Below are 27,136 nucleotides of genomic sequence, written 5' to 3' on the forward strand. Positions count from 1 at the left end.
AGAGCACCCTGGAAGCGCAGGGCAGCTCTGCCCCACTTCTCTGGACCTTTGCTGGCTGGCTAGTGGACGATGGGGACTCCCAGCGTGCTCTGAGCACTCCGCCCACGTTCTCCCACTGAGTCATCGTGGTGACCCTCCAGCCTCCGGACACCTCTCTCTGCCCCGCCCTCCGCCTGCCCTGCCTTCCCCACCCCTCTCCATCTTGGTCCTGCAGACCGGAGCCCCTCTGCCAGCCCCTGGGATCTGCTGAGATTCCAGCACCCTCTCTCTCTGTGCGTCAGCTCCCACATGATGTTAGCATTTCTTAGGAGTGCTTAAAGACAGGAGCGGCTCTGGCTCTCCCGGTGCCTCTCCGTGAACGTGTGCGGTCGTATCCGTTGCACAGAGACAGACCCAGCTCGTTGGCTGGAGGGGAGTTTTAAAGCAAGCCCTACGCAGCCAGAGTGGATGTGCGAGCTCCCAGCCTTGCCTGCCGCCTGTTTCTATAAGGCCTTCAGGCTAAGCATTGTTTGCTATTTCTAAACTCCTGACCCTTTTGTGATGTGTACAAACTATATGAAATTTCAGTGTCCGTGAAGGAAGCGTTATTAGTGCACAGCCCACGCCCCTTTTTGTCTGCACAGTGTCTGCTTTCACGCTGCAGTTCTGGAACGGCCCAGGTCCGTACTTGCAGAGGGGCCTGTGTGACCTGAAGACCGTAAGATAATGACTTCTGTCTTCTTCACAGCTTGGCAACCCCTCCTACCTGCCTCATCTACCAACAAACAAGGCCAAATAAATGGCCCAGAAGGGAGATTTCACTGAAACAGTAAATGGATCTGATATTTGAAAGACAAGATAATCAGCTTACAATAATTTCATTACCTAAACCACACAAGGTACTCTTACAAAGCTTTCTTGAATGTTAAAAAAAAAAATTTAAAAATAAAACCATCTGGCCTTTTCCATTCAAATTCTGTACTTTGAAGCCGTTCCACACAACCCAGTGTTTCCCCCAGTCAAACCAAACAGCAAGAACTAGGGGGATGCTCAGCTCATGCGCCTTCTGGCAAGAACCTGGTAGGTCCGTTTCCACCACACCCTAAGAACACGCAGGCGAACACTGGAGCCCTGTCTCTCAGCTCTGTCCCGCAGTGACTGGTGAGACTCAAATGGCTCTACAAAGATTTGTAAGGTGTTGGCATGGAAGGGGAAAACCCCATTTTCTCGAGCCCCAGATGTGACCATATGAGACTCTTTGTAGGCTGCTGCCCACCCAGACTCCCCTCCGCAGGCGGGGGCAGATGATTTCACGGGGCCTCTCACAGTGACCTCCCCTACCCTGCTGCAAAGCCTTTGTGATTCCTCACTGTCCTCCGGACAGCACAGCTGCCTCCACTCTTCAGCCGATGTACCAATATTCCTCTTCCCTCTGGGTCTTGCCCTTGGCATTCCACTGGCTTACGGGGGACTGACTTCTCAGCCCCAACCGTCTCCATCGAGCTAGCGGCCATTCCACTGGCTCTCAGTGCAGGAAACCTGTCCCAAACCTCCACGCCTGGGTTCTGTGTCAGGCCCGTGGCCTCCCGTCGTACTAGGAATTGGTCCTTGGTCTTATGTCACTGTGTTACAATCATCTGTTTGCCCATCAGTGTCCCTCTCTGGAACAGAAACTCCTCGAACAGCCTCCGGCACCGCAGCAGGACCAGCTCACATCTATCTCGTGAATGGGTGACGGGCAAGCACCCAGGTCTGGGGAGAGAGGGCCCAGCCGGCTGCCACGAATGTGAACTCCCGTGACTTCTTTGCTGGGTGAGAGGAGCACAATGTGGCTTCGGCCCTTTGTGAAGCAGGCTGCACAGTCCTTAGCTGTTTAGGGAGTGACCGCTGACTGCCACACCAATCAGCAAGTTGCTTCCTTTCCAGGTACAAAACTCTCCCAGAGACGCCCCTGCATTTGGACTGTGAGAAGCCATTCCTTAGACCAGCAAGTCAGCGTCTGCCCCGGGTCCTGGGCTGGAAACAACCCAGGGTTCGGAGAAGCTAGTGTTTATTAGGAACAGAAAGTACGACGCAGAATACAGAATTTCCATACCCTGGGATGAGGGATCTAATTCTTTAGGGTCTGGACTATTTTTTTCTCCCATGGGATATTTGGAATAATTCTGAGATACGGTATGATGGAACGAGCTTGGATTCTAGAGAACAAGACTTCCGGGCTCACGGGAGCGTGAGTTTGCTGGGTGACACCAGCTGTGAGCCCACGCTCTGTGACAGCCTGTGTGTGAACAGGGCCCGCCTTCCTCCCCTGGTTCGGCAGCCTCCTGCTTCCCGTCTCGCTGGCGGCACAAACGCCAACAGGAGCTGAGGCGGCAGCACGGATGAGAGGATGAGGGCCGTTAGCCAAATTCGGGTTAGATCCTGATTCTGCATTTATCAGCTGCGAGACCCCCTCACTTCTGTGAGCCTCCTTTCTCCCGTGTAAACGGGGTTACCCACTCCTTCCTCGGCGCTGAGATTTATAGGAGGCCCACAGATGCGATGATCGGTACAGATGTGACCAACAGGCCACAGGTGACAGTCGCGGTGCCAGGCCCCCGGACGACAGTGCAGACCGCCCCCGATCAGACTGTGGCACCGGAAATGCTGTAACTAGCACCTAAAGTGCGATGAAAAATGGATTTGGTTTCTTCACACTCAAAATGGTACCTTCTTTAAGATCTCTGGAAAGGCTTGCAGTTCCCGTGCAAATAAGGAAACTGAGGCCACGGGGCAGGGAGACAGCGTGGGAGGCACGGCCGGGCCGGGGGCCCCCGCGCCCTCGCTCCTACCTTGCCGGACTTGTCCTTGCCGCCGCCGCCGCCGGGACTCAGGGACCGCACGCGCTGTTCCTTCTGCTCTTCCAGTTCGGACTTCAGGTGCTCGATGTGCACCAGGTAGGCCTGCTCCTGGGCCTCCCGCGTGCTCAGCTTCAGCTCCAGGGCCGTCTTCTCCTTCTCCAGGAGGTAGAGCTGGGCCTTCAGCTCGGCCATCTCCTCCTGCGGAGCACGGAGGGTATGAGGCGCCCACGCTGCGGGAGCAGGACCAGGCGTGGGAAAGCAGGCCAGGGACAAGGGTGTCCGAGGCTGCGACCCACACCCTGCGGTGGAGTTACCACCTGGCTGCCGCAACAGGATGACCAGGAGACGAGCCAGCTGCCCCCGCCCTCTGAAGGACTGACGTGTGGACAAAGCCACGTGCTTTGTCTCTTGATGGACCCAAACGGAGGTAAATGAAGGATAGTTACAGGCAAGCAGAGTTTGGTTCACTGTAAGAAAAACCCTTTGAACAACTGGAACATCCCCTCCCAGCCACTCCTTGCCCCCCTCCGTGGGCACACCTGTCTCTGTTGGAAACCAGTTTCCCAGCATGCACTGGCCATGTTCTGTCAGTCAGAGAGGCTGTGAAGCAGGGCCATCCACACAAGGCTGGGTCTGACTAGCTCCCTTCCAGTTCCCATTTCCTTTCCCATTTTCCATGGCCCCGACCCACATATTCAACCCTCCCTTGGCGCCCTGCAGTGGAGCCGGCTGGGGGCGTGTGCCCACAGCAAGCGTATCACCTCGGCTCTTACCTACTTCAGGAGGCCCAAATGAAATCCACAGAAACAGAGTCCTTCACAGGTGACCACCCACCTGATAACTTCTCAAAGGGTCTCAGAGAAGTCCAGTTAGAGTCACTCCAAAATGGGGACCAGGAGCCAGATAACAACAGCCACCCGCATTTACTGAGCATGTGACACTGCTTTAGAGGTTTATACGAAGTAACCCACTTAATTCTCCCAACTTGAGGTAGGCATTATGAACATCTCCATACACAGATGGGAAACTGAGGCATGCAGAGAGAAATATGCCTGCTCACAATTACTGGGTAAATTGGGAGTCGGAGTTTGAACCAGGCTGTCTGGCTCGTAACCACTAAGCTGTAGTCAGTCCCTCCCTCAAGGGGAGCCCATGCATGACTCTGGTCATCTGATCCCACCACCACATGACTGCCAGGTCTGTCTTCCCAGCTATCTCTGGGATCTCACTTACAAAGATTCTCTGTTACTGAGTCACTGCCTTGAGAAGGATTCACCACCATCACTGTCTCTAGTTACCCTTGAATTGACCCTTCTGAGGTAATAAGCCACAGGCCTGGTATATTCTTCTGGAAAAGCCAAACCCGGAGTGTAGCCGTTCTCACCCTCCAGCATAGGGAAATACCTAGAGGGCACCCACTACGACTTGTAATATTCAGATGAGGGCCGCGGAGGCGTTAGACATGCAGAAGGCAGTGTGCTCTGTGACTACTCCGAAGCAGCCCCCAGACCTTTCCTAAAGATGAGCTATAAAACCAGAATGAAAGATGCTTCCATACACAGAAGCCTTCTCATCTTTTGCCATCAGAAGCAGGATTCTGAAGGTTCTGGCAATGCTGCATACTGAGCTAAGGGGGCCAGTCACACCTGGAACAAACACATAAATGCAAGCTTGAAAGAAGGAAAGACGAATCTTTGGGTGCCAGCCATGAAGAAGGAACTTGGCCCAAGAGGAAAGGCAAGGTAGCCGTAATACAGGCCAACACAGGTTTCAGACCAGGATGGGGGCCCTAGGACCTGGGCTTCTGGCGCCTGTGCTAAGGTCAGGGCAGAGTCAGAACAGAGATCCCTACATGAGTCAGGACTCTCAAAGTACTGCCTAGAGTAAAAGACTAGAAGATTTCCTTTCTGGAGGTGTGGTGAGGAAACCTATCCCTCAGGGTCTGGGTGGGAAAAGCAAGAAGAGCCTTTTTTGAAGAATCAGAGCCACAAACTTGTCATATGTGGATGTGAAACAGGAATCCTAAGCCAAGAATGTAACAGAAACTAGCCCTAACCCTCTGAAATCCATGGGTCCCAACAGATCCCTGGACAGAACCACTCTGTAGGGACATCTACAACCCATGACCCAGAAGACTCTTAGAAGACACAATCCCCACTGAAGATGAGCTAGTACGCACGCCCTCCCCCAACCCACACACAGAGAAAATGGAAACAAATCATGCGAGACAGATCAGCGTTTACAAGAACCAGCGATAACAGGTGAAACACTAGAAAATAAATATTTAAAACAGAGAGAGGAAGAAGATAATGGAAGGATAGGATATTCAAAAAGGAAGAGTGGATTTGAAAAGGAGCCAAGTAGATGATCTGGAAATGAAAAGGTGTTTACTAAAGACCATGTACGAGAAGTGAAAACCCAGAAAACTTGAGTTTCTCAGCAATTGTATCCTAGAATGAAATGGTGAAATCCAACATCACTTGCTGCTAGTGGTTTTGGAATGGGTACACACATCCCTGGGAGTGCACTGCGTAGGGAAGGGAGAGGACTCCGATGTTTACCCTCCAAAAACCTCACAGGAAGGGACCGAAGCCAGAACACCAGCAATGGCTGCCTCTGGATCATATTATGGGTTATTTCTCTCCCAGCTTTTCGTAATTTCTGCTCTTTTATTTTTTAATTTTAATTTATTTATTTTGAGAGAGACAGAGAGAGAGCGAGGAGGAGGAAGGGAGAGGGAGAGAGAGAATCTTAAGCAGGCTCCATGCCCAGCACAGAGCCTGATGTGGGCTCCATCTCACGACCCTGAGATCAGGACCTGAGCCAAAATCAAGAGTCAGAAGCTTAACCGACGGAGACACCCAGGCGCCCGTGTTTTAGACAATTTCTATAATGTATACACATTAGCAAAGGGAATATTTTATTCCACCAAAAATGTCTTTCCTGGCCAGAGTAACCCGGAATTTATCACACATGTTGGCTTGAATATAAAAAGGAAATCCTTAGTCTTTGGCCAAATGAAACATGATGACTGGAACACAACAAATGGGTAGCTTCACAGCTCGTGGCGCAGGGTGCAAAGGCCCACAAACAGGGCTTCCGATTGGGGAAAAAGGCACCATGATGATGGACCCAATCCCCGGCTTATGGGCAATGAGAGGAGAAATCAGCCAAGGATGCGTGAGGATTCCCCGAGGGAACAGAAGTCAGGGTCTGAGCTGAGTGGGTGGGACACGGTAAGCCAGCTTGAAGGCGAGGGCTGATTCCTAATTTGCTGCCACTGCCAAAGTCTTCCCAGGATTCAGCCAGACTCAAGATTGAGCAGCCGCCGAGGACAGGGACACATTGAGAAAGTGACCAGACTGTGTTGGGTTGACCACTGCTGGCGGCTCCTCTTTCCTCTCCAGAGGTGAGTGAACCAGAGGGGAGCCTGCTCTCTTGCAGGGACAGTGCTGGTTCCAACAGGAGACATCAGTTACGAGCTATTAATTCAGTGCTTCCTCGACCCACCGGGCCCAACAGACCTGCCTCTGGTTCCTAAGCTGGCTTCTGGCCCTGAAAGCCCCTCATGTCTCAACACCTGGGGGCCACAGACACTGCAGAATCCCAGGCTGTGCAAATCAGGCTTTGTGCACAGGAGAGTGCAGTCTGCAGAGCAGGCCTGGGGACGTGGCTCCCAGCTCCTACTCCCCACTTCGGCAGGCCTTACAAGTGCCAACGTCTGCCCCAGGCCTGCTGGGAGCTGGCTGCAGCCCTGCAGGACCGTGTTCCTGGTGAGTGGTTATTCTGTTTTCACTGCAACTGGGGGCACACAGTCCAACACAGCCTGGCCTGAACTTCCTGAGTTCTCACAGACCCCACAGGTAAGGACAGTCCTCCAAGACTGCCCTCACTTCCAACACCAGCCGTGAGTGTTGGGGGGGTCCCCGGGCCACTTGCACTTCTCACCAACTCGGGGCTGTGCACAACCCTCTCAACTCAGGAAAGTGCTGTACTTAGGATTAGGGTTGTACACAGAGGGTGCACACGGGGGTGCCTGGAAGAGCGCTGGACACAGATCTTTCCTGAGCCCTGGTGCCCAGGGATCTTAGGGGTTTCATGACTAGGCACAATGGATGGAATCGCTGGCCACACAGGGGAACTCAACCTGCACCCTCCTCTCCTCCCTGGAGGTCAAGGGGCTCAAAGTCTGACCCTGTAATCCCAGGCTCAATCCCTCCAGGGACAGCCCGGCGCTGGACTTCAGGGGGCCCGCCAGGAGTGGCCTCATGAGCGTAACACAGACACTGCTTCTGCTCCGGAAATTCCAAGGGTCTGGGGAGCTCTCAGCGGGAGCTGGGAACGCAGACCAGGTATGTTCTTTATCACCACACAGCTGTCTTCTGAGAAAGCTCTCAGCAGGGGAAGGCCCGTGCTGGGCACCGCGGCCAGAGACTGCAAAGTGCGCCCTGAGGAAGGGATGGCAATGCACCCGCTTCCCGATGACAGGGACTAGCTGTCCAAGAAAGCTCCCCTTGCCCAACTTTCCAGATGCCAGCAGATAATTCAGCCGGCCGGGTGAACAGCCCAGGACCTTATCAGGAACCACGGATGTGAACGGCACTGGCCAACTTCACTGGAGAGCGTCAGGACCCCGGGGGCTCCCCGTGGCACGAAAGGGAAAAGGGCGTCAGGACCCCAGGGCTCTGGTCCAAGTGCTGCACCTGTCCTTGCCTGGTCCTCCCCTAACCTCATGAACATCAGCATCCTCCCAAGAAGACCTCTCCTCCTGGAGAGGACAGGTCCTTTTACGGGGACAGGGGCCGTCCAGCCTGGAGGGATCTGATCTGGCTTCTCTTGAAGAATGAGGTGTTCCAGAGTGGAGCTGAGACACCCCAAGGCATTCTCCAGAGTTCAACTGACCCCCCCCGGAGTCATGTCCAGCCCCAGAGACCCCAGACACACTGAAACTAGTCCTGTCTACAAATGAGGCTCTAGCTGTCCTCCAAGGGGGAGATGACTGAACCCAGACGGGGTGGACTGGTCATCATTCCTGACCTGCTTTTGGGGGGCCCTCTCCCATCTCCTCCTGAGGACAGGGCAGCCCCCGGGCCCAGGGCTGCATCGGCCCCCACCCCCACAGTACCTTCATGGCCATCAGCTCCTGCATCAGCACGGCGTTTTCCAGATCCAGTCGCTGGCTGTCCCCCCGGGGCTTCACGTCGTAGCTGAGGGGGTCAATGTGGATGCTCTCCAGCTCCAACATGGTCAGCTTGACCGCGGCCCTGTCATTCCTGAGCTGCTGGATGTAGTCCTTCAGCCTCTGCTCATCTTCTTTAGTGAACTCCGTGTCGCAGCTACTGGCCGTGGAGCTGGTTGTGCTGAGGAGACAGAGAAACCCTCTCACGCTCTCAGCCACAGAGAACAGGTCTTGTTCCAGACTCTTTTCCACACCCCATCTCTCCAACAGCGTTCGATGGTAATCCCTCCCCCCGCACCTCCAAAAAAAAAAAAAAGCATTCTTTGTGCCATGGAGAGACATCAGTCTGAAGAATAACAGAAATGCTTACCCCCTTTAACACAACCTGTGGACCCTAAAAATGAATTCTAAGAAAATAATCCCACAGAAGCTACAAGGTACAAAGACGTTTTGTGGCACAGAGGATGTAGTTAATTATGGTACATTCCAAAAGGATGGAAGTTATACGGACATTACGGTAATAATGACGACACGGTGGAAATACTTTAAGTGGAGAAATAGGATAAAAGTAATATTTGATTAAAAAACAGGCATACATGTGGACCAGACTTAAAAAAGGGATGTGTTAAGGAACAAAGCTGAAGAACAGAGTACCTCCGGTGTGACATTTAGATATGCATGTGTGTGCCTGTTTGCTTGTGCAAACACACGCCTGGGACCGTGGCAGCAGTCCCCTTGGGCAGGAGCTGGAAGGTGCGGTAGAGACAGGGGAGTGGGGTACCGTGAAACGAACCCCCATGTGTGTGCACTGCTACTGTGACAACTTAGAAAGCAGGACGCGCCCGCCTCCACGCCACTCCTCTTGCGTCACGGCTGAGTGTACTGTCCACCACGGGGACTCAGGCCAGCCCAGGGGGCCCTTGGAGGCCCGTGCTGCATGGTGACAGTGCCACCACGAGGAGCACCTGGGATGAACCCTGAGAACACGGTGGCCTCTGTGTGACCCAGGCCACCGTGCAAGGGTGAGCACCACAGGAAAGCCGAGGATACTGACTTTTTCTGGCAGTGGGCAGGCTGCCCCACTGGCTCAGGATGAAGCTCACTGCACCCCATCGGTCCGCGAGCATTTGAGGCTGGTGCGGACCTACAGTTTCTCCAGACCTACACTGCACCCGCCCACACTTGACATGGCCCTCATGGCTCTGGCCTTGGAAAGATGGCAGAAAACCAAGCAGGGGCCCACTGAGCTCTCATCAAAACAGGCCAGGTTGGCATTATCATCTCTGTCGTTACAGATTTGGTGACTGAGGCTCAGAAACGTTGGGTGGCTTGCCCGGTCATGAGGCTGGACACTGGTACACCTGAACTTGGGCCACTGTCTTCTCATTCCTCAGCCCCATCCTCCCAAGGCTCCCATTGCTAGAAGCTGTGCCAGGAGCAAGGAGTGGTCTCCACAGGCTACTGGCTGCTAGAGGCCCTGGCCTGGCCTCCTCACCTCACCCTGCAACAGGGGTTACAGGCACAGGACCTCAACTCAGCAGATGCAATTGCCCCATAACCTAGGCGTGACCAAGGACCATTCCACTCTTGCGTGTGACGCATTATCTAGAAAACAGGGCTTGTGCGGAGACAAAGGTGAGGAGAGGGGATGAGTGGGAGCTCCACCACTCAGCTGGCCGCACACAGGAGGAAGATAACACCCTGGGGCTTCGGTGATCGAGTCCGAGAACTCCTGCTAGGACTGCAAGCTGCTGAGCACCACAGACTCTTGGGGTTGCTCTCCCGCCCCCACCCTCTTCACCCCATCGGACAGGTAGGATGTATCTTGCCCAGGAAGGGAACAAGATCCACCTGACCAACGTACCACACCCCCTTACAGGTTCTGATGGTTCGCAGTTGCCCAGGTGCTCGGCCAAATGCCCATCGACTTCTTACTGTGAAGGTGTTTTTTTAAAGCTGTAATTAACATTTATTTATTTATTTATTTAAGAGAAAGCAAGTGAGCGAACTTGGGGGGAGGGATAGAGGGAGAGGGAGAGAATCTCCAGCAGACTCCCTGCTGAGCAAGGAGCCCCGCGTAGGACTTGATCCCATGACCCTGAGATCATGACCTGAGCCAAAATCAAGAGTCATATGCTCAAGCGACTGAGCCACCGAGGCGCCCCAAGATGCGATTAACCTTTAAATCAGACGTTGAGTAAAGCAGACCACCTTCCACGACAGAGGTGGGTCTTGTCCGATCAGTTGAAAGCCTTATAAGACAAGACTGAGGTCCCCTGAGAAAGAAATTCTGCCTCCTGACCGCCTTCAGATTCAAGACTGCTACATCAAGCCTTCCTTGGGTCTCCAGCCCGTGTGCCTGCCCTACAGAGTTAGGATTTGCCAGTCCCCATAATCGTATGAGCCAGTTCCTTAAAATTCATCAATCACTCTTTTCCTATACTTGTATATACACAGACCGCCACCTCTACCCCTCCTGGTCCTGTTTCTCTGCAGAACCCAAACAGAGATGCCACCTTGACCTGTAAGCCAAGCATCTTCGCCACTTGGTAGATCTACAGGTAGCGTGACTCAACCTCCCTGTGCCTACCTCCTCATCTGTAAAATGAAGTTGAAACGTAAAGTGTTTAGAACAGTGCCTAGCACGTAGTAAGCAGTAGATAGATGTAGCTATCGTTCAGGCAATACTGGAGCGGCACTACGGGGTACTCTTGTAGGCCCTAGAAAAATCTCTGCTCTCACGGAGCTCATATTCTAATAGGGGAGACAAACAAGTAAAATACGCAGTACATCAGACACAGAAGTACCACGGAGAAAATGAAGCAATTATGGGGAGCACAAAGAGCAGATGCGATTATTCTGTGCAACAGAGTTACAGGGAGGTCCTGCGTGACGACGTTACATAAAGTAGACCCACAGGACCTGAGAAAGGGAGCAGTGTGGATGTTTGGAGGAAGAGCAATCCAGGCAGAGGGCACAGCGAATGCAAAGGCCCTGAGGCAGTGAGCATGGCCAGGGAAGAGATTGTGGCTGAGGTGGAGGCAGTTAAGGGAGAGGGAGGAGGAGAGCTGGTCAGACAGGAGGGTGTGTGTTGGGGGGGCAGGGGCCAGGTCATGGCAGGTTTTATAAGCGCTGTGTCTTTTTCTCTGGAATTAGAATGGAAGCCATGGGAAGGTTTGTATCACAGGGGTGACGTGAGCTGCCTTACATTGTAACAGGCTCCCTGGGCTGAGGAGCGATGCAGGGGCAGGGGCAGGGAGACCCATTCTGGGCCATTGCAACCATCTGGGGAAGAGATGGTGGAAGCTGGGAGGGCAGGAAGGGGGATACAACTGTTACGATCAATCACCATTCCTGTGTTTTCTCAAGCTGCATTTTACAAAGGACGGGAAGGGAGAAGCAGCAACACCCTGCGGCCCGAACACTTCAGGTGTCAAATTCCTAAAGAAACGAAGCCGCCCGAGAGAAGTGAGTGAACTAAGAGTCGCCCCAGCAGAGGGCGCCAGGAAGCCGATGAGACTTGGGAACTGGAAGGACTTGTCCGAGGGAACAGGGTCCCCCCCGCCCAGCACCTCCGAGCTCTGCGGGAAAGCACTGCCGCCCCCAACCTGCCTGGAACAAAACCATTCAAGTGGGACTCAGCGCTCACCTTCCCGCACCGTCAACACGGACGTGGACGGACAGACATCACAATGTCCCACAGACACATAAGCAACAAAAGGGAAGCCAACTGCGGTGGTAGCCTTGTTCGCAAAGCGTCCCACAGGGCCAAGCGTGAGCTGTGCTCGCTCTGCTCACAGGCGCCGCGGCTCTGGACAGCCTGGCGCGGGGCAGCGTCCGCACTCCTGTTCCAGCGCTCTGGAAACTTCAGGTCTGAAATCCTTTCCCGGGTTGCTGGGGCTCCGGAGCGGAGGTTCACTTCACAACCCTCGTCCTTCCGTCCGTTAAAAATTATTTTGAAAAATTTTAAATGTATAGAGAAACACGGAGATGAACCAATACCCATGTACCTACCACCCAGATGAGTTTTCGGTCATATTTTATTTGGACTTTTTTTTTTTTTTTTTTTTTTTAGAAATAGAACACTTACACTTGAGGTTCCCTCTGTTCTCTTTCACTTAAAGACATTTCAAAATTCAAAGAGCACTAGAAGCTAGAGTTCTGTAATTATTCTGCAGGTACTAAAATGATAGTATTTGGGCAGATTTTCCATTTAGCAGGACTGGTGTACCCCAGTGGCTGTCAAAGAGCCATTGCTGGGCTAGCCACAGCAGCATTGCCTGGGAACTTGTTAGGAATGCACGTTCCCAGACCCACCCCAAGACCTCTAGAATGGGGAACTCTGGGAGCGAAGCCCAGCAATCTGCATTTTAATGCACCCTCCCCATCATTCTGAGGCATAGCCAGATTTGAGAACAACTGGTCTACCCCATAAGACAGGTGGGCATTTGCACAGTAGCCTATGGGGTAATGGGATCCCCCCAAATTCTCTAGGGAGAGGCCATACAGTCTTGGGCTGACCTGGCAGGTGCCAGTAATGAGGAGCAGATCGCTGACATCAGACAGACCTGAGGAGACGTTCTTTCTCTGCCACTGCCAAGCTTTATGGTGCAGAGTAAGTGACCCAACCTTCCTAGGCTGCAGTAAAACGGGAATATGAATAATTCCCCTACCACCCGGGCTGAGGAAGAGCAATACAGCAAGTGCCCGAAGGGACTACAGAAATGTTCGAGGAAACAGCACATGGGTGGGCAGAAGCTGACAGGCTTTGGGGTGTCCTGAACCCCCAAGGGTCTGCTGCCTGATACCTAACGGGGGGGGGGGCTTTATTTCACCATCTCTACCATGGGAATATTTTTAAAAAAACAAGAAAAAAGATCTCCCTCCCCAGATCTACCCTTGTGGGAAGTTCAGCGCTCTAAAGTGCCCTTATCAGGGCCAAGTTTGATTTCCAGATACGCCTGCATCCCCCGGAGCCCCTGTGGCTTCCCTCCCCCCTCCCTGCCAGGTAGCCAGCCGGGAGCGGATCAGGGAGGTTCATTACATTTCTGCTTTGTGCGCTAACGTCCCACTGTGGAATATGACTGTGACAGTGGGAAAGGCAGGGAAGCCCTGGCCTCTCCTCTGCTTCCGGCAGACAAAGGCGCTGCCGGTCTCCTGAGGGCCTGCCGCTGGCTGCTGGGCCCAGCTTCCATCATCCATTAGCTCTCCCAGCTTGGAATGCTGGATGGTCTTGGCTGTCGGGGTGGGGGGGGGGAATGAATCATCATCCACCAGGACCGGTTACTTCTCATCCCTAGGGTGGGACACCAGTTCTCTGAGAGGGATTTCGGGGAGGGCTGCAGGTGGAAAGCTCCAGCCCACTCCAGAATGGTGGAACAGCCCATCTTTGCATTCTGCTCTGTTTTTTTAATAAGCTGGGCCAGGTCACGTGGGTTTCCCCTTTCCGGGATGCTTTGCTGGAGCCCCCTCCTGCTGGCTTTGCTCCATGTCCATGAGTTGCCAGGAATCTTCTGGCACACTGCATGTGGGGTGGCCTCCAGCCAGGGGGTGGGGGGTGAGGGCTGGCAGCCTGGGACACCCTACCCTTCCACCTGCCCGGGCCACAATGGCACATGAACTCAGGTTTAGTTAAGCAGCTGTGGATTTCAAATACCTGGTCTTCTGTCCCCTTCCTTCATGTCCCAGCCTCATCCTCCAGACAACTCTGCATCCTGCTTTTTAGAAGAAAAATCCATTTTTCTTCAGCCTCCTCATCTTGTCATAGCAAAAAGCTAGAATGTCATTTCATTTCTTTGCCACAAAAACCAGACATGGGTTTTTTCCCTGAGTTTTCATCAATGTCTTACCTGGCCCCAATTAAGATCTCATTTACAGCTCATTTTCAGAAGGAAAATGCCATCAGGCTGGCCTTCTGGTTTGCTGAGTATTTTAAATTTATTTGAAGGAAGGGCTCAGCCAATCCTAAGTGGCCCCATTCCTCCAAGCAGAAGGTGGGCCTTGTCAAGTCAACTGCCAGCATCTTGGGGTGCTGGCTGCGGGTACCTCCCCACCCCATCCAACAATTGTCACTAAGGATTAAAAACACCTAAACGCAATCCTAACGTTTTAGGCCTATATTCTCTCAGATGGTTGTCAGAATTCTCTAGGAGGAGAAGTAGAGATTAAATGAAGAAACAGGGGCGCCTGGGTGGCACAGCGGTTAAGCATCTGCCTTCAGCTCAGGGTGTGATCCCGGCGTTATGGGATCGAGCCCCACATCAGGCTCCTCTGCTGTGAGCCTGCTTCTTCCTCTCCCACTCCCCCTGCTTGTGTTCCCTCTCTCGCTGGCTGTCTGTCTCTGTCAAATAAATAAATAAAATCTTTAAAAAAAAATAAATGAAGAAACATTATCTAACAAAATGCAGGGAAAGTCCGGTGCCAGATAACTGAAGTCCTCAAAACCTGCCTGGTTCCCGAAAGCTCCCAAGAACTTAGCTGAGTGGAAGTCAAAATGAGAAACAGATTTTATTTCCACAACCGTTTGTCAAGATGTCCTTATAATAATGTTGGAAATGAGACCTCTCTCAACCAAGTATTAACCTTTTCCTCATTCAGTCACTGGTAACACACGAAGTTGGACACTATCTAGGCCTGACAGCTATACTGTTGCTAACAATTTCCCTGACATTAGAAAAATTAAACATGGTAATGATTTTCAACATCACTAATAATTAGGAGGTAGAAAGGGAACTACTACTAAGGGTATTTTTTGCCCAGAGATCAGCCAAATCGAAAAAAGTTATACTACCCAGTTTTAGCAAGGGTGTGGAGGAAGAAGAGAATAACTCAATCATGTGTGGAGGGCTATTTGACGCTGGAAACAATAATTTTTGAGCCAGCAAATTCTGTTTCTTTCAGTTGGTCCCAACGAAATTGCACAAGAGGGACAGGTGTGAGGTCAAGGACGGATTATCTAATGGTTGATAGTGAAAGACTGGGTAGAAATGTCCAACAAGAGGAAGCTGTTTGAATACAGGATGGACTGACAGATACGAATGCCACATACAAAAAACACTGTAATACTAGGGGAAAAGCAAGTTTCAAGAGAGTCCATATAATAGGATTCTCGGGAGATTAAAAATAGCTATAATCATGTTTTTAAAGATGCCATGCACTGGCCTGCCAGTGGAAGATTCCATCTTCCATCTTCTTCTGGGACGTACCTCCTCTCTTCTCTATCTGTGCGGCTCCTGTGGGAACTGCCACGGCCACAGATGATGGGGGAGGACTTGAGCCCAGCTGGGCAAGATGTCCCAGCTTGAATTTTGTACTCGACACCAGTGAAACCAGTCAGCCTCAGGTACCACTGCTGGTGTTGTGCTGGTTTTCTGTCATCTGGGAAGCCTGCCTGCAGCAGGGAGATGCAAGTTGCATGTGGGAAGCGCGAGGCCGGATGTGGTCTGGTCTGGCTATGCTCAGGCGCCTGGTTCCGGGGCTGCTCGGGATTACGGCGCCTCTCCCTCCAGCCAGGGTAGGCAGCTCCCATGTGCGGGATACCCTCCAAAATGGCCCCTTTTTGTTTAAGCTATTTCGGTATGATTCTGTCATTTTCAGCCAAGGGTCTTATCAAAGGGAAAAATGGACAGGAAAAACTGTGGAAATACACCACGAACTGTTTGCAGTGTCCTTTCCAGTGAGGGTCCTCCCATGCAGAATTTGAAATAATGCTTGGATTTTAATTATTTAGTGTTACAATGATCATGTAATTCTGGGGCGCCTGGGTGGCTCAGGCAGTTAAGCGTCTGCCTTTGGCTCAGGTCATGGTCCCAGGGTGCTGGGATTGAGCCCCATGTCAGGCTCCCTGCTCAGCGGGGAGCCTGCTTCTCCCTCTGCCTCCCCCTCTGCTCGTGCTTTCTCTCTCAAATAAATAAAATCTTAAAAATAAAAATAAAAACAAAAAACAATCATCATGTGATTCTTTTGAAACCAGGAAGTTTTAAAAAAAAAAAAAAAGCATTTTAGGTCTCTACCTAGTTTTCATAGAGCCTAAAAGATAAATGACAAAGACATTTCAGCAGCAGGCCTGAACACCATGCTGTCATGTTGGGGAATGTGTCTGAGCTAGACTTTAGAATTTACTAGCACTTCTAGGCATTAATCCCAAGGACTTTGGATGGTCCTGATATTTGGGATGCGAAAGCAACTCCCTTCTTTAGAGGGACGTGAAGATCACAGTTACAACAGCCAGATCTGGTCTCTCACCCCCAGAAGCTTGCTGATGGTGGTGGCCCAGGCCCTTTCCTAATGGGCTGGCTGTTCTAATCCCATCCAGCCTTTCAAAGGACAGGGCTCCAATGTCATCAACCCTCCTTTCTGCTCCAGTGAGACTTCACTTAAGAAGACTAGCTTACAATGTGAAAGGTGGGCATCTTGAGTTCCACTGCCCTTATTACAGGTCAGCCAGGTGGAACCCTGACGCTTAGAAGGTGCCTGGTGGCTCACCCACAAGGCTGCAGTGACTGGACTCCCACAGTTCACCACAATCCTCACCCAATGGCGGGACAGAAGGGATGCAGCTCTAGTTTCCATGACGGCAGACCTGCTGAGGCTTATTCTGTCTTGGCCACATGTCCTTTTGTAGATTTAAATCGATGACTGTGCTTCCATGGAATGAACTGAAATTGTGATGCTTGACAGGAAGGGTGGGCTTGGTTAAAGATTTCCTATTCCCATCTCAATTTGGTCCAGTGGTCCCTCTGTTGTGAGATGCTGATAAAGCTATCCAGGCCATCAACATTACCTAGTTCCTCTGTCCATTAAGACAATTATGCCTCCTGATGAGGCTATGGCTGGATGTTTCAAAAGCGAAACAGCAGTGTCTCTGGGCTCCTGCCAACGGTCGGCTGATAGGCTGGCTACCATTTTTATTCTCCTCGCTGGTAACCGCTCTTCTGCTGCTCCTTTCCCAAACCACGACCCTCCTGTCATCAGGAGCCGTTCGTCCGCTGCCAGAAAGGCATCTGCAGACATGACACTCAGCATCCCTCTCCCGAGACCTTGAGGACCAGCTGACCGACACGCTGGTTAGGATTCTCTGTGCCAGTTGGTGACAGTGGGAAGAAAGGGGGCTATGGAAACACAGAAAACTCCATTTCTTTCTCCCCTAAACTTGATGTGGGGGATTGTCTGAGCTGGAATAGCAGGATTTCCACACAAAATCCGTCATTATAATTATGAAAAGGGTTGGTGGTTTGGGACGTTTTTTCAGAGCCCACATGTCGCATGAAGTGGTTGTGTCAGGACCAAAGAACGCGGCGTGCCACACGGACAGCCTGCCTGTGGTTCTTCCACGCCCACCCGGGCTGCTCAGACTTGGGTGGGAGGGCGAAAGTGAATTTTTAAGGACAACGGAGTGAAATCTGAAGTGAAGACCACTCTACTTTGATGGAAGACCCATTTGAGACTGAAATTAGTTCAAGGGCCATTCTTTTGTGAGATCATCCTTAAAAATAAAGACCATGTCCTGAATTGATGTCAACCTGCGTTAATATATCACCAAAAATTAAATTTCTCTAAGAAAACTGTCCTAGAATCAAGGCTGATTTGTATGTAAAAGTATTTCTAACAAACATTCAAAACCAGGATCTCCCCTAAATGGATGGTGAGAGTTCTTACTTTTGACCGACTCCAAGTTTGTCTCTGATCTGGATTAAAACAAAATTATTTTGGGGGTGGGGAGGTATGAGCCAAAGGTCTGTAACACGCTCCTCAGAAGCTGATGGAACAGCGTATGTTTCCCCGTCAACTCGCTTCCCGTGTTCACTCGTTCAACGGAACAGTATCATGAGACAACACGAGGACTACGCTGTACTCTAAACGAACCGGGAAATTATAGATCGCACATCTGGAAAAGTCATCAAGAAGAGCATCTGCTTTCTGTGTTTAACGGAGGAATGTGGTTTTAAGAAAAAAATAAATTATAATCTGTTTCACTGAATAAGAAGATCGGTGCACTGGAGTCCAAAGCAGCTAACTCCCTCGAGTCTGTGAGCCCCTGGCCAGCTCCGTTACTGGGAACGGCCCCTCTCCTGAGGCCCCGGGTCCAGGGCAGGCAGATGGATGCACTCGGGCAGACGGCTGGGTCCTGCCAGTGCGAAGAGAGATGGGAACGTTAAGTTGCTCTCAGGCACCAAGGAAACATCAGTATTTCTTCTGGTTCTTGAGATTCAGTCCAGCCTTCTGTGGTTCTTGTCCCTTGATCTGCAAGTGGACAGTGTTTCTTAACGTCGTGATATCCAGGCTCACGTAGTGGCAAGAATAATATGCTTGGTGCCAAAGTGCTGGGGCTCGGTCCTGATTTCCCTCCATCAGCCGTGAGACCTTATTTAGCCAAGTCACTAACAGATCGCTGGGCCAACGCTTTCTCACCTGCGCGAATGGGGTAAGTCACCCTTCCTGTCTTTTATGATCTGGCTACCATATGGGAGTCTATAACATGGGCTAGTACTTCCTAGCTCGAGAACTGATATACAGAGGGAAGGCGTCCATGGTTTTAGGGCTTGGGTGGTAAGACGGGAAGATCGCTAGCAAAGGCATCACTCTGACCCTCTGCCCCCGTCTGAGAGAACCCAACGGCTTCAGCTAATGGTGCTTCGCCAGGTCCTCACGGCTTTCCTCCCCACCTTTTTTGCATACCCACTGCAGTTTTCTGGATTCAGAGACACGGAACCTGAACTCAGGCTCATCACTGAGCACCTGCCATGAATTCGGTATCACTCTGCAGAGCAAAAGAGATGGGAGAAGAGGGGCTATTGCCCAAGAAGAACTTACAAAGGACAGAGGCTGGAGGAAAGGGGAAAGAATGGAGCCTGGATATAGGACGCAGCGTGGGTCATGGATGCTTAGGGACCGTTTGCAGCAAATGGGCTTTACGCTACCCCAAATACTCTCGGAAATCAAGAACTGTGAAGAAATGGAGAACAGAACAAAATGGGAGAGAGAGCACCAGACAGAAAGGGAGGTTTGGGCTCCATCTTCAGGTTCCACCTTCTTGAGCAAACATCCCTTTCTCTCTGGGCTGTGGTTCCCACACTGGCCACGGAAGGCCCTTCCCAGCTCTCCCACGCTGATTCCCGATTCCCCGGACAGAGCAGGCTGCAAGCACGGGGAGAACTCTGTCCTCATCCGAGCCTCACAGTCTCTGAGAGCTGGGTCACCACATGTCCAGCCTGGTGAGCAGACCACACGTGCACACACGCCCATCTGGTGGCAGAAGGGCCGAGAATTACCTGGTGTGGCTGTTGGAGGAGAGGCTCTCCCAGGGCTGCACGCTGCAGCCGGCCACGGCAAAGGCGCCTCCACAGCTGCCATCCAGCTTCATGAGCAGGGCCTTGGCCGCATTCTCAGCTGTCTTCCGGCAGTCGTGAGCACGCTTGAGCATCTGAGTGATGTTTTCATCCCCGGACTGGTCTCCTATGTTGCAAAGAGGCCAAAGGATTAATCAGCACAGTTCTATGTGAGGCAAGCCTGGGAGCGCAGCTGGGGCACTGGTTCTCAGTTACTCAGGGCAGAGGTGGCCTGGGGGAGAGAAATGAGCAGTGGATGGCCAATGAAGAGACCCACGTGCTGGGCCAGGCACCGTCACTTAGAGACTGTATGTAGCAAGGCATTCTCTGCTCTGGGCTTTCCTGTCTCTGTTGATGAAGGGTTGATCTCTGAGGTCTATCTCTACCTCTAACGTGCTATGATTTTCTAATTATCCAGGCTCCTGACTTTCCCCGCTCAGTTGCAATCTACCGCTTGGCCATTCTTTCCTGTGGTGGCACTTTCTCATGAACAAGGCCGAAAATGTGTCTTCCAGCACATCCAGAGCTTTGCTTAGAGAAACAAACCGAGTAGTTATACGGAGAACTTTAGATTGGCGGTGTGTTTTCTGTACCAGTGCTACCCCGGACTTTCCTGTCTCCGCTGGGACACTGTCAGTGGTGAGCCCCGATGCCTCCAGCAGTCAGGTGCCTGGGCTGGAGCAAGACCTCGGGAGGGGCGGGCACCCACACAGAGCCACACAGCGACCTCCTGGCCCAAAATGTTCACGTTCTTGTCATGCTTTAAAAACCATCCTGGCCCAACAAGTCACAGTGTGCTACCGTTTCGGCCTAGATCTCTAGTTTTCTAAATACCTTCGAATGAAACCATATGCCGAAGCCTAAGACACAAAAATGGTAAATGCAGAACCAGTTGACATGAACAGGTGTGGGGGTCATACATTCCGGTTCCCCCCATCCTCCGAGCCCACTGCTGAGGCCCAAAGGCACTCCTCCAGCTTCCCACGGCACAGTTTGGAAACCACTGGTCTAAGTCATCTAGAAAAAACCACAGGGGCTGGTACTGGGGGTAATGTCATCGACTAACACTTGCTCGGCTGGGAAACTCTATGGTCTGTTAGAGCAGAAAGGCAGGTCCACTGCTGCTGTCTGCGGAACGGAAGGGAGATTTAGTAGGGAACTGGTCCAGACAAGCCAACTCACAGCTCTACGGAGCTGGGGGGCGGGGGGGAAGCGTGGGTGCCTCTGTCCTGCAGGCTGAGCTCCCCAGACCCCTGCCGCCATGTCTCTGCTGACCTGCCTACCTTCCTCCCTCCCTCCCACAAACAAGACATTTTACATCCATCTCACCAACTGACTGCTCTCGGAATTCTGTTCTGAAGGAGGCATGATATTACTGACTGGCTCGATTTATAAATATATCATGAGCTACCCAAGATTATGTTAATACAAGGCATTTCATTATTGATTTTAAGTATTTTAAATGCAGATTTATATAAGCCCTTCCAGCTTCTACCCAGTAACTGTGTCAAATAGAGACAAGCCTAATAAAAGGTACCTTTCCAGGACAGGATGGTTTAAAGACATCATCTGATGATACAAACTGGAAATAAGAGGACTGATTTTTTTTCCCTTTAATTGATCGTTTTCCTTAATACATATACTTAAAAAAAAAAAAACTTGACAGCAGGCCAAGATCATTTTAGGATCTGTTTAATATGAGGTAAAAGTTTTATGGTTTAGTGAAAAGACCCTGAAAGATGAGGTTTCTAATGGAAATGTTGGCAGAGTTTCTACTTCTGCGCTGGGATGTTAATACTACTAAAAAGAGAGAGAGAGAGAGAGAGAGAGAGAGAGAGAGAGAGAGAGAGAGAGGAGGGTGGTCACCCATACAAATGGAGCCTTGCTTCCTTGCCTTGTAACTTCGATATGAAGCAGGAAATTAATGCCCAGGATACTTCCTTTCTTTCAGATTTGCTTCAGATTCCTGTATAGGTCAGAACTGAAGGAGGAAAAACCCGCGAGTGTTCAGGGCACAAGCTAGACCCCAGGTGCGGGGAGGAGCTGGTGAGAACAGCTGGGGTGGGGGTGGGGACGCACTCCGGAGGGGCCCTGATGGGGACCTTCTCTGCAAGGTGCATCCTGGAAGGGCGGCCCGAGTGGAGGCTCCCAGCCCTTGCCCAGAAGCCCGTCCCCGGCACGTGGCCTGGTTCCCGTGGCCAAGGACGCCTGGTGTGCCCGCCGGCCCACGTTGGGCTCCGGAGTTAAGCAGCTTTCTGTGTAGCTGCCGTTGCCTCTCCCGGGACGCTGCGGCTCTGGAGCGGAGCTGAGGGAGCAGCCCGGCCTCGGCGCGGAGCCACGGCAACCTCTCCCCTTGGCCTCTCTTCCCTCCTAAGCGCCACGTCTCCGTGTCCTCCTACATTCCTGTAAGGCCCAGAGCCACAAGCACAGGCCAAGTTTTGGCAAATACAGCTAACCAGGATGACACGTTTGTGTCTTTTTCAATCATATGCCTCTTCCGGTTACTCAAAATGGACGGGTGGCTGCAGGGGCCAGTGCAGAGCTGGAGGGTACAGACCAGGCGACAGGACACAAGCCCCGGGCGGGGAGGCGGGTGCGTCAGCTGACCCCTCTGTTCCCCACGGGGCTGGACTCTGTGCTCCAGGGAGAGCCCTCTGAAGTGGACAGCAGGGTGTGAAACCATTTCCTCTGGGTTCACAAGGCGCCTGGAGACGAGGGAGGGCGAGCCCATGCTTCCAAACCGCCCAAAAGAACAAACCTGGGGCACAAGCACAGCCAACAGAGGCAGTGAGTCTCAGCAAAGGCCACGTGGGCAGCAAAGGGACCCTCACAATCAGCAGCACAGAGAGGCTGTGGGAAAGCCGTTCCCTTTCATCACAAACGTGGGCCTTCTGCTCCGTCCGGCCTACTGCTGCCTCGCAAGGGTATATTTCCTAAGAGCGCTTGTTTGTTTTAACTTGTCTGTAATTCTGTTTCCACTCCAGTTCTTGCTGCATTCAACATAAACAATTTACTCACTCAGTCATGAGGAAAAAACGAAAAACACACTTGACAAGCGAATTTCATGTTGTCGGGAGGTGTTCCAAGGCCAACAGCGAAATGGGGGCCCCAAAGAGCAAGAGAGGCAGGGGACAAGAAGGAAGAGGGAGGGAGGAACTTGGGCCACACTCACCAGGGGAGGACCCCACGCCGGCTGCCCGGAACTGCCCCAGGATGAGGCTCTGCTCGCTCTCGGCCAGTGCCAGGAGGAGTTCATAGGCTTCTATGCACTGCTCACTGAAACAAAAGCACACGGCACCCTCAGCTCTGACAGACGACACTGGGCCTCTTCAAGGCAGCACTGCCCCCCCCAAACCCGGGGGAAGCAGCGGTCCACGTAAGCGAGAAATACCCGCAAATATTTCTGCGTAAAGCCAAGGGCTTGCCGCTCTGCCATGTTGCCCCCCACCCTTTAAACTTAAACTTTTACTTTAAACTAGGATCTAGGGGTGACTGGGTGGCTCAGTCAGTCAAGCATCCAACTCTTGATTTTGGCTCAGGTTGTGATCTCAGGGTGGTGAGATCGAGCCCCGTGTGGAACCTGCTTGGGATTCTCTCTCTCCCTCTCCTTCTACCACTCCCCACCCCCACTCACACCCACGCATGTGCACGCACTCTCTCTCCCCCTACAAATAAATAAACAAAATAGGATCTAGAAAAATATAAGAGAAGCAATAAAAGCGGGAGAGTTAAGTTTAATGCCTCTTTAATGATCAGCTAAAAAGAAAAGGTAACATGCCTACGGTAGCCAGCCTCCAAGATGGCCCCCACTGATCCCATATGCTGGTATCCACACCCTTGTGTTAGCTCCTTCTGCACTGTACCAGAGTTGGTCTATGTGACTAAGAGGATATGGGATGTCACTTCCAAGATGAGGTTATTTAAAAGCATGGTGACTTCCATCTTGGTCACTCTCTCTCTCTCTCCCTTCCCTTTCTCTCTTGGATCACCCTCTCTAGAGAAAGCCAGCTGCCGTGTCTTAAACACTCTCGAGCAGCCCCATGGAGAGACCCATGTGGTGAGGAGCTAAGACTTCCAGCTGAGACGGTGAGTGAAGGACTGAGGACTCCACCAAACAGCTGTGTGAATGAACCTCGCTAGAGCCACATCCCTCCAGCTCTGCTTAGGGTTTCAGACGACACGGCCCTGGCTGACAGCTTGAGCAGGACCTCCTAAGAGGCTCTGAGCTGGAGTACTACCCAGCTAAGTCACTCCCAGCTTCCTGACCCTAGAAACTGTGCCACAAGAAACAGTTACACAATAATTGGTAGAAAGAAAGAAGGCCCCAGAAAGAAGACTGTTTTGACCTAGACTTGCAGTAGCCCATAGCCACGTGTGGCTATTTAAAGTAAAAAGAATTTAAGTAAAATGAAAAATTTAGTTCCTCCGTTGTGATAGCCACATATCGTATGTTTAAGAGCCACATGTGGCAGCACAGACAGGTAACAGGTCTATCATCACAGAAAGTTCTATCAGATGCTTGTAAAATTGCCCCTTGAACCACGTATGAAATCTCTGACAAATGTGGATTTCTAAGAGGAAGAAATTAGTATCTCTGCTTCGTGCCTGTCATCAGTGGACACACCAGGTACAGGATCTAAGAGTGACCCACAGGGACCCATGTCTGCACAGGAAGTGGAGCGTGTGCGTAATGCCTGAGCAGCCCTGGACAAGATGCCTGAGGTGCAGAAACTTCCCTGCTAAGCAAATAACTGATTAGCTTCTCTAAGCTAAGCAGGGGAAATCTTGCTTTACTCAACATTTAGTCAACAGACCATCTGTTTTTTGATTGTCTCACTTTCATCTTCTTTCACTAAGAGATAAGGAAAAGGCCCATCATGAGCCCCGGGCACTGGCAGCTCCTTCTGTCAAGGGTAGTCTGTCTTTCAGGTTAGAGACAGTGAGACATTGCCTCGTGCACGCAGATCAAAGGCAGCCTGCAGAACAGTCTGTTCAAGAGTTATCATAGGTGGATTATCTGCTTGCTTTGGTGTGTCTGTGAACTAGCATGACTGTGCTTCAGCTTTGGTGTCCTGCTTTGTTTTTTTAAAGATTTTTTTTTTTTTTTAATTTATTTGACAGAGATAGAGACAGCCAGTGAGAGAGGGCACAAGCAGGGGGAGTGGGAGAGGAAGAAGCAGGCTCACAGCAGAGGAGCCTGACGTGGGGCTCGATCCCATAACGCCGGGATCACGCCCTGAGCCGAAGGCAGACGCTTAACCGCTGCGCCACCCAGGCGCCCCCCTGCTTTGTTTTTTTAAGTAGGCTCTATGCCCAGCGCAGGGCCCAACATGGGGCTTGAACTCACAACCCTGAGATCAAGACCTGAGCCGAGATCAAGAGTCGGATGCTTAACTGATTGAGCCACCCAAGCGCCCCTGGTCTCCTAAGTTTTGGGGTTTGATTTTGTTTTTTGAAGAAATAAAGTTTCTTAAAACATATTGATCTTTTCAGATGCTTAAGAGTAAGGTACAGTCACTACTCTGGGATCTTGGCAAATATGCCTAAGTGGTACCACTAATAAAATAAACCCCTGAAAACAATAATGCATAGCTTTGTAGCTATGGAACAAACAGTAATTTAAAAACAGATAAATTCCAAAGCTGATGAGGCTGAAAAAAAGTGGTACATTCATATACCACTTGCTCATCGAAGAATGAACTGCGGTCATTTACACCAGCTTGTTTTTATGGGAAAACTGGGAAACATTCATATTCTTTGACCTATAATTCCTGCTCTGGGGATTCTATTCCAAGGAAAATATTCACCAGAATGGAGGTATTATCTGTGTTAAATTATTCACCATAAAATTATTTTTAGTATCCTAAGTCTGCAAAAGTCTACATGTCTTTTAGAGAAATGAGTAAACAAAACAACAGTATTGATGCAGGGGATACAGCCATTCAAAATGCAGGCGGACTCTTAAGCAATGTTACAAAACCACCATAAACTGAAGAAACAGAATGTCCTAGATTCAGAACGTAAAATGTATAGGACGATGAAAAAAGACTGGAAAGAGCAACAAAGGGATATATAAATACGAAAATGAATATTTTGAGTGGTATTAGTTGAATGAAAGAATATTTAAGTTGAACAGGCTAGCGGAAACATACCAGTTTTCCAACACCACACTCATGACTCTATTTGCTTAATTGTCACAGGGGCTGATGGGTTTTCACTAGGTATCACATCAGTGTCTGCTGGTCCAACCGTCCGTATGTTCTGAAAGCCTGGTTTCTACTTTGAGGCAGGTTACTCTGTCACCGCAGACACATTTCTAAATTGACCCGAGACNTTTTGAGTGGTATTAGTTGAATGAAAGAATATTTAAGTTGAACAGGCTAGCGGAAACATACCAGTTTTCCAACACCACACTCATGACTCTATTTGCTTAATTGTCACAGGGGCTGATGGGTTTTCACTAGGTATCACATCAGTGTCTGCTGGTCCAACCGTCCGTATGTTCTGAAAGCCTGGTTTCTACTTTGAGGCAGGTTACTCTGTCACCCGCGCACATGCGCACACGCCGGCCTGCGGGTCCCTAACCTGTACTGCAGGGCCAGCCGCAGCGCCGTGGCGTTGGACTCATACTTTCCCACCAGCATGCTCATCCTCTCAGCGTTGCTTTTGCATTCTTCCAGGGTTATGGTCAGGAGGTCGTTTTGGGATTTGAGGTGTTCGATGCGGCTACAAAGGAAGAAAAATCTCTTTTCACGATCTCACATCAGGGTTACGATTCATTTGCCGGTAGCCGAGTGATCTAATCTAGACCCAGGCCAGACACGCGTGTTAGGGTGTGAGCTTGTCAGTGGTTTTAGCAAACGTAACTGACGTGAATAATGGAGGAAGCAACTCTAAGTACGAGAATCACTAAATTCTGTGTAAACTAGACATACGCACAAGCCCCCTGATCACTTCCCACCCAGCCCGGGACTCGCCACCTGCGTGGTACCCTGTGAGGTGCTGAGGATCCGCCGGAGAAAGGAGCCGACCACGTGAGCTCAGGCCCTCAGGAGAGGTAGGACAGGTGCACTGCAATAAGCCAGCCTCAGCGGGACAAACAAAACGCAGCGCCAGGGCAGTAGCTGCTGTTTGTTGAACCCCTGCTCGATAACCCACCACGGCCCTTTGAATTCAGTATGATTGTCCCCATTCTCGGACGAGCAAGAAGAGGCACCGAAGCGGTAAGTGCCTTGCCCTGGGGTTTGAACCAGTTTGACCGCAGACCCTGTACTCTTAACCAGTCACTACCAGAGCAGAACAACGGGTGAATCAGGGAGTAAGATACTGTCCCTAAGGGCCTCTGAATGGGCAGTGGACCAGGAACTGCCGATTGTGTCCGAAACTCCTTCCAGGTTGGACAGTCCCACAACTGCTGACTGCTGGTTGGACAGGGGGCAGGAATTTCAATGCCTTGGGACAGTTCCCACTTCGTGTCAACCTCCTTTTCCACTTTAAGGTTGTCAGTTTCTCCGTAAGACTCTTAGTTTGTCATATGGCTGCTTCCTTTTCCCCTTAAAATGCAACTTAAAGCCACCTCTTCCGAGATGCCTTCCCTGGCTACCTATCTAAAAGCAACACCCCCTGGGGCACCTGGGTGGTTCCTTCCTCTGAGCGTCTGACTCTTGATCTTGGCTCAGGTCTCAATCTCAAGGTTGTTTGAGCCCCATACTGGGCTCCATGCTGGGTGTGGAGCCTACTTAAAACTCAACCCCGCCCCCATGCTATCACAGTGCCCTGTTTACTGGGAGTTTCTTGTGATCTCCTTTGTT

At 51.3% G+C, this 27,136-nt stretch overlaps 1 protein-coding gene across 1 annotated transcript in view; it reads right to left on the bottom strand.

Annotated features, from left to right (window-relative positions):
* MCC (MCC regulator of WNT signaling pathway) overlaps nucleotides 1-27,136 on the bottom strand; it is a 407,237-nt gene that overhangs the window by 17,299 nt on the left and 362,802 nt on the right. The window contains 5 exon segments of the mRNA XM_034656615.1: nucleotides 2,811-3,017; nucleotides 7,945-8,179; nucleotides 19,269-19,452; nucleotides 22,498-22,601; nucleotides 25,911-26,051. Of these exon segments, the coding sequence (XP_034512506.1) occupies nucleotides 2,811-3,017; nucleotides 7,945-8,179; nucleotides 19,269-19,452; nucleotides 22,498-22,601; nucleotides 25,911-26,051 (871 nt within the window).

The sequence above is a fragment of the Ailuropoda melanoleuca genome, chromosome 3 (genome assembly GCF_002007445.2).
Source record: "Ailuropoda melanoleuca isolate Jingjing chromosome 3, ASM200744v2, whole genome shotgun sequence".
Taxonomy (NCBI): domain Eukaryota; kingdom Metazoa; phylum Chordata; class Mammalia; order Carnivora; family Ursidae; genus Ailuropoda; species Ailuropoda melanoleuca.